Here is a 7,569-nt window from a genome sequence, read left to right on the forward strand (position 1 = left end):
TATCTTACACGGTTCAACAGGTATGTTTATTCATGCACGACCCTAGAGAACCTCACATGCAGGCGCTTCGGCGTATACTTCGGTACCTCCAGGGCACTATCAATCATGGATTGTTTTTATCTGTATCCACCATTTCTGGCATCCATGCATACTCCGATGCTGATTGGGCGGGCTGTCCTGATTCACGGCGATCAGCCTCTGGTTTCTGCATCTTTCTGGGTGACAACCTTGTTTCTTGGTCTTCCAAACGTCAGGCAACTGTTTCTCGCTCTAGTGCCGAAGCTGAATATCGGGGCGTGGCCAATGCTGTGACCGAGACAACTTGGCTCCGGAATTTACTTCTTGAGATAAATATACCACTACGACGCGCTATTATCGTGTATTGTGACAAGTTGAGTGCTGTCTACATGTCTGGTGATCCTGTTCAACATAAACGCACAAAACATGTGGAAATCGACATTCATTTTGTTCGTGAACGCGTACGTATTGGAGACATTCGAGTGTTGCACATTCCATCTGAAAATCAGTATGCTGATATTTTTACAAAAGGTCTTCCTAGACAATTATTTATTCGTTTTCGTACTAGTCTAAGCGTTTGTTCCTCTCCCGCTAAGACTAAGGGGGTGTAATAGATTATATTTTGCCATATTTATAGGACCCAGAATATTCTCATTGAATAATAATAATAATAATATATTGCCCCTTCTTCCTCAAGAAAGGGGACGAGAGTTTTACCATAATCGTTGAAAACAGTGTGTAACGTACCTGGATCCAGCTACGTTACCATAACCCAAGAGTTACAACTCACCGAAGGTTACAATTGAGAAACCAATTACGAATACACGCTTCAAGACGTTGCCAACTGCGTGTGTAAGAGGTGCCACTCTCTCAAGGGTGTTGGTTGTAAGCTGAAAAATCCAGGAAAGTACATTTAATGCTGATAATACATGTTATTGTGATTTTTGTATTGGGGACAAAATGGTAGTTCATTTCAGAATAATAGTTGAAGTAAACTTGAATTCATCGTCCTAAGGTGACAGTAATACACAGCTTAATAGTTAATGAAAAGTCGTATGTAGTAATAAGATTACCTGATTGTAAAGATGGTAAAACATCGCGACCCAGAAAAGATCCGAAACAAACTTGACCATACCAACTTTAGCAATTGCATCAGCGAAACCAGATTTCAACAGGACTGGCCCTTCAATCTATTAATAATAATTTGGGGAATACAATTTAATCAACTGTAGCTCCATCGTCATTTTGGTTAAATTAAATATGTACATGTTGTAATAAATCAAGAATTTTACTCACGATAATAGCCGGTGGAATACAGAAAAAAAAAAGTGCAATGATTGTAATGTAGACATAGAGACTGGTACTGTCCATGTCAGTCTGCAGCAAATAGGATATAGGAGTTAGCAAAGGTGTTTACTTGTAAGAATGATTCACCCTGTACAAGATAATCATACAATTATAAATAGAATATAACCATAGCTTTCTTCGAGTAGATACTCCTGTGGGTAAATTAGGAAATGTTCGGGATCATGGAACTAATGAAACCCAACCAGTCAAATGATAGTTCAGTTAATGCTGCCATGGACACACCTGTATTCATAAAGATGAATAACCCCGTCAACCTATAAGCGTAAAATCATACCTTAATTTCTTCGTTCCAAGGTTTAATGGAAATAGCAAACTTGGAAACCTAGTTTCAAATTAAATAAACAAAAACCAAACAAACAAAAGTAATACTTAATCTCATCGTTCTAAGGATACAGTAATGCATAGCTTAATGAGAAGTCGTACATAGCAACAAGAATCATAATTCCAGCGATTTGGTGCAGGTTGTGCACACATGCTGCAATTGGATCCGTTTATCATTGCTACCAATAGACAAATGAGTGTTCTTCATCCAATCCACAAGATTCTGAAACCGCACTTTCGAGATACGATGAATATTAACGGTATGGCTCGTCATATTCTCATTAGTCAGGGTGGTTATGTAGAGAGAATTGTGTTTCAAAGAGAATTCTCCATGGAATTTTCATCTATGACTTACTAAAAGTACAGAACAGGCGCTCATAGAAGATCTGATCACCAGGTAATTTAACAATAGATCGAAAAACTTCTTTCTGACAAATATATTTTCATATCCAGATCCAGGAGTTCAAACTCATTCCTAGTGAATTTAGCAACAACTAAAAGTAGTTACGACTTTTTTTGGCAACTGCGGTTTTTGTTGCAAATTCGCAACCGCATAAGACTTGTTGCAAAATTTTGTTACTATTACCCAAAGATGGTGTAGTGTGTTATCCTAGATTCGAGAACATCGACGATTCAACACAACATCGCTTTGAGTTCATCTTCCACAAAATGGATTTAGGGCATCTGGTTTTTGCGTTCATATATATAAGATTATGGGCTAAACACTCCTTTCTTTTTGGAGTATCTCTTATTAAAGATGACAAACACTCAAAATGGTTGGAATTGATTTCGGATTATACCATCTTTTCGCTCTACTTCTCATATAAAAATTAGGTATGTTTGCGATATTTTGCTCTTTCTCTTCGAGATTTACATGTAATTGATATCTTTATTTGTATATGGGTTTTGATTTTCTTGTATTATGATGTTTTTTTTCTTATAAATAATCATGTAATCACCTTTTGGATTGAATGAAACGTGGTCTGAAGTGTTAATAGAAAAAAATAAAATAATAATAATGAAAATACGAGGGTCTAACAACCACACCCAATATTTCGATTAGCAATCTGTATGGACTAACTCCAATATACTTTCAAGAGAATCAACTAGAAAGTTAGACTCAATCTTGAGAAAGATATATCAAGGAGTTAATTATATCAATCTCTAATTCAATCTGCAATCAACAAATAGAAATCTGCGAGCCCTATTGAATATAAGAGATATAAAATTGGATGGTACCGAAGACCAATATCCAAGGATCAATCAATTTTCAATCAACAACCAAAGGTTGGATTTCACAATTGATTGATACAACGCACAACCTGTGATATTTCAATTATATAACAAAATATAATGTGCAATAGAAATAACACAAAAACCAAAAGTTTTGTTAAGGAGGAAACCGCAAATGCAGAAAACCCCGGGACCTAGTCCAGATTGTACACCACACTGTATTAAGATGCTACAGACTCTAGCCTACTACAAATTAACTTCGGCCTGGACTGTAGTTGAACCCTAATCAATCTCACACTGATTCAAGGTACAGTTGCGCTCCTTACTTCTCTAATCCCAGCAGGATGCTACGCACTTGATTCCCTTAGCTGATCTCACCCACAACCAAGAGTTTCTACGACCCAAAGTCGAAGACTTCAATAAACAAATCTGTATCACACAGAAAAGTCTATGATAATAGATAAATCTTTCTACCATAGATAAATCTACGAGTTTGTTCCGTCTTTTGATAAAATTAAGGTTAACAGGAACCAATCGATAACCCGTACTTATATTCCCGAAGAACAGCCTAGAATTATCAATCACCTCATAATAATCTTATCGTATGGTAGCGAAACAAGATATTGCGGAATCACAAACGATGAGACGAAGATGTTTGTGATTTCTTTTTATCTTCCCTACCAGATATATAATCTCAAGCCAATCTTACGATTGTACTGTTATGATAGAAACGACAAGATCAGATCACTAATCTACAAGATAAATAGTCGGTCTGGCTTCACAATCCCAATGAAGTCTTTAAGTCGTTAATCTACAGGGTCTCGAGAAGAAACCTAAGGTTAAAGGAGAATCGACTCTATCTTAGCACAACTAGTATCACACAGGAGGTGTGGGGATTAGGTTTACCAGTTGCTAGAGTTCTCCTTTACCTTGTTTTCAAATCAGGGTTTGCAATAAATGTTAGTTTAGTAACAAAGCATTCAATATTCACCGTTAGATGAAAAACCTGATTCAACCAAGCTAATATATTTGAACCGTTAGATCGAATCTTAGTTTGTTACACACAAATGAAATGTATTTCATTTAGGTTTGAGTAACCATACCTAAACGTGTACACTTAATTGGTTCAACAATAGTTAACCAATAGGTAGCCATATGAGCACTTTCATATCAACCGTATTCATCTTCATCACAACTAGTTCAAATGACTTCACAAGAACTAGTTGGAGAGTTGTTGAATTGCTTAGGTCTTTATGAATAGACACAATTAAAACAAAATCGGTTTGATTCGTTTGAATCAATTCATGAACATTATAGCCACAGTTTGCAAATATTGCATTCCTTATAATTTATTTTTTTAAGTTCATGAACTACCGATTTGAGAAAATAACCAGCTCAAGTATGTGTACGGGTATGCGTACTTAAGCAAACGGATTTGAGTTGGTTTTGGTTTCCAAACTCAACAGAATTTTTCGGGTGGAAAAGTTCCACTAGTATGCGTACGGGTACGCATACTTTAGGTGACTGGTTTAAGAGTTTGTAAACTCAAAACTCAGCAGATATTTACGGACTTGAACTTCCTCTAGTATGCGTAGGGTACGCATACTTAACCTGTCTCCTTCACCAATTCCGTATACACACATATGCATACACTTGGTTCCCGGTTTATGGATTTATACACTAATGTGCGAACACACTATATATGCTTATATCCATAGATGGTTACATAATCTCAACTCTTCATTTCAATCATTGAAACATTCTTAGAGGATGTTATATAGTTGTTATTCACAACCTATTTTTCATCAAAGCGACTTTCAAGATATTGAAATGTCATCATGACATTCGTCACGAGTAAAGATGAATTTGGTTAAAGCGAAAGCTTACCAACACATATTTCGAGAAATAGATAGGCGAGATAAACTCGGATTGAAATAGCAAATGTGTATAATAGAAAACGACATACTTATACGACTTTTGTCTCAAGAGTATGAGATAGAGTAGATAGACTTTTGAGTGATAGATAAGTTCAAGTCTCCACATACCTTTTGGTTGGATGAAGTTCCACTGGTTCATTGAGTAGTTCTTCGTCTTCATATGATGATTGCGGTGGAGTCTGGAGCTCAACTACGCTTTACTATCCTAGTCCAAGACTTAGCTGTAAGTAGACTAGAAATCAAGACATATAGTTTTGACAAATAAATTTGACAAACAAGCTTGAGATAGCAAAACTTGAAAGTACGACCGAGCAGTGCTCTAACAATCCCCCCCTTTGTCAATTTTAGTGGCAAAACTATCAATACATATGGATTACAAAATAAATAAAACTTTGTAGCTTCGCGTCCACATGCTTGATCTCCTTGGTTCTTCAACATTACTCGAAAACTTCGTCACTTCCAAGTACTCCCATGATTCCATAGATGTTCAATTCGGCATCATAGTTGTTGAAGATCCGTAGACATAACAATGAGAAAACAAAAGCTGCCGATCATTGTTATACAATGTCATAGTATTATTATACAGTATCAAAGTTCAATTGTATCACAAATTCGACAACAATACTATGGTGATATTTATCACTCCCCCTTAGTCAATACTTTCATCTCAACATGAAAACCACTCCCTCTTACACAATGATCCGAGAAACATATGTATTTGTAGTGTGAACTACACATTAATTCTCCCCCTTTTTGTCAATAAAATTGGCAAAGGTACAAAAATTAGTGGGATCCTAATGAAATTTCCACGTAGATGCCTCAAGACCAAAGAAAAGTGCATATCAACTTTGTTTAGATGCAATCATATAGCCGAAGAAAAATGCATTCATCAAGGAGTTTATAAAGATACAAGATAACTCCTATAATATTCCACATCCACACTCCCCACAAAGATATGGAAATTAAGCGCAAATTTAAAAGAACTCTCCCTCATAAAATGGCATTCCCGAAAGAACAACAAGAGCGACCTTACTTTCACAAGAAAAGAAGGATTTCTGTGGACACCAAAAATCACAAAGAAAATGATTTTGTATCCAAAATTCTCAATCAATAACTAATCACAAGAGAACCTATAATTAATTTAATCGGAATACACAACCAAATTAACCACAAAATAATTCATGATTTGTTTAGTTGAAAATGCTCACATAAGAGGACTTACAGAGCCGCACAGTATGTACAAAAAATTAATGGATCAGGGAAGATCATTACTGTGGAATAATCAAAGATTCATTCTATTTTCATCACTATTTATGTAACGACATATAATAGATATAATCTTTGTAGACAAAAGTTCTATCCTTTCTTTTATCAAACAAAGTGACATAAAGGCTTTAACTTTTTTTTTGTCAAAAGTTCATTCTATCTTTTATCAATACATGCATATCGACATATGAAGGAGATAACTTTTGACCAAGTGTGGGACAATCATAGTTCACGGACGCAAACACACATATCCCATAACATATTTCAATATATAAAACCATAAAGATTAATACTGCAAACATCATCTTCAAATCAACTTTAGAATTTAAATAAACAAATCTACAAACATTGCAAGATGAAAACGTTGGAGATATCTATGTGTACTCACAATAATGTATATTCCAAACCCTAGTTATCCTTCTTAAATAAAAACAAGAATAAAAATTCTTATAAAAAGTTTCCTAGACATTAAGATCTTTGAAAAATTATTTGTCTTCCCCGAACTCCTTGTCGTCAACAGCCATAGGAACATATGGTTCATGGAGAAAGGAGTCAATACTAATAAACCTTCTTGGCCGATGATGTCGAACCATGGCCTTCTGAATTTCCAGTGATATTAAAACACAAGCCTTTATTTGTTGAATCTATTTTCTTGTCTGCTTCAACTCTTCAAGAACATCAGAAACCTCTGAGAGTTTGAAGGAACTGCTCTTGGCTTCCTCACATTCCTTATTTTTCTTTTCAAAGTTGGAGACAATGTAGATCTCTATTTTTCCTTGGTGATTGATGGCTTAACAATCATATTGACATCTTTTCCATCAGAAGACATGATGCTTGGAGTATCCATATACGTATGATTTTGTGAAAGGAATTCACAATCAAAACTCAACAAGCAGTCTTAAGATATAAAGAGTATCATAGAAGGAAAAAGAAATGTAGGCTTTCGAACCCTTTAATAGGTTTGTGTACGCACAAATCACAGCCCTATAAAGAGTGGAATTGTCGAGAATAACCCTCTTGTATTGATTAAACAGGAAAATCCCTTCCAACATGAATGAATCCCATACTAAAAAAGAACGGCAAAACTAAGAAAAAACAAAGATTTTTCCTTCTAAAGCCTGATGTGTGCACAATATTGTCTCTTTTGATCAGGCACATGAGACAAGATGCATGAGACAACACAATCAAGTTGTGCTGCGGCGAACAACAATTTGTCCACCATAACCTTTTTGAGAGGAATTCATGGATCCCTGTATATCGACTAGTTTAGACCATACTCTTTTCTCTAGTGATCTAGACTTCTCTTTAGAAAATAGCTTCTTTAAAGAAGATAAGATCTTACATACCTCAGCGATTTTCTGCGCGAGTTTTAGATTGGTTGCTAGACGATCTGCTTTTCATTGAAGCATGTTGACGTATCTCATCT

At 35.6% G+C, this 7,569-nt stretch overlaps 1 protein-coding gene across 1 annotated transcript; it reads right to left on the reverse strand.

Annotated features, from left to right (window-relative positions):
• Positions 1 to 797: 797 nt before the first annotated feature.
• On the reverse strand, positions 798 to 1,884 carry LOC113358069 (triose phosphate/phosphate translocator TPT, chloroplastic-like). The gene is made up of 6 exons (XM_026601837.1): positions 1,810 to 1,884; positions 1,661 to 1,708; positions 1,473 to 1,553; positions 1,315 to 1,395; positions 1,092 to 1,208; positions 798 to 908 (listed from the first exon to the last, which is right to left on the reverse strand). Exons 1-6 carry the CDS (start codon positions 1,882 to 1,884, stop codon positions 798 to 800), a joined length of 513 nt encoding a protein of 170 aa, XP_026457622.1.
• Positions 1,885 to 7,569: the final 5,685 nt, after the last annotated feature.

The sequence above is a fragment of the Papaver somniferum genome, chromosome 1 (assembly GCF_003573695.1).
Source record: "Papaver somniferum cultivar HN1 chromosome 1, ASM357369v1, whole genome shotgun sequence".
NCBI classification, from domain to species: domain Eukaryota; kingdom Viridiplantae; phylum Streptophyta; class Magnoliopsida; order Ranunculales; family Papaveraceae; genus Papaver; species Papaver somniferum.

Coding starts and splice junctions, on each gene's coding strand:
- LOC113358069 (XM_026601837.1), bottom strand. CDS start 1,884: ATGATAAACGGATCCAATTGCAGCATGTGTGCACAACCTGCACCAAAT. Junction 1,709..1,809: donor ATTATGATTCTTGTTGCTAT/GTACGACTTCTC, acceptor ATTTGAAACTAG/GTTTCCAAGTTTGCTATTTC. Junction 909..1,091: donor TTTACCATCTTTACAATCAG/GTAATCTTATTA, acceptor TGGATTTTTCAG/CTTACAACCAACACCCTTGA.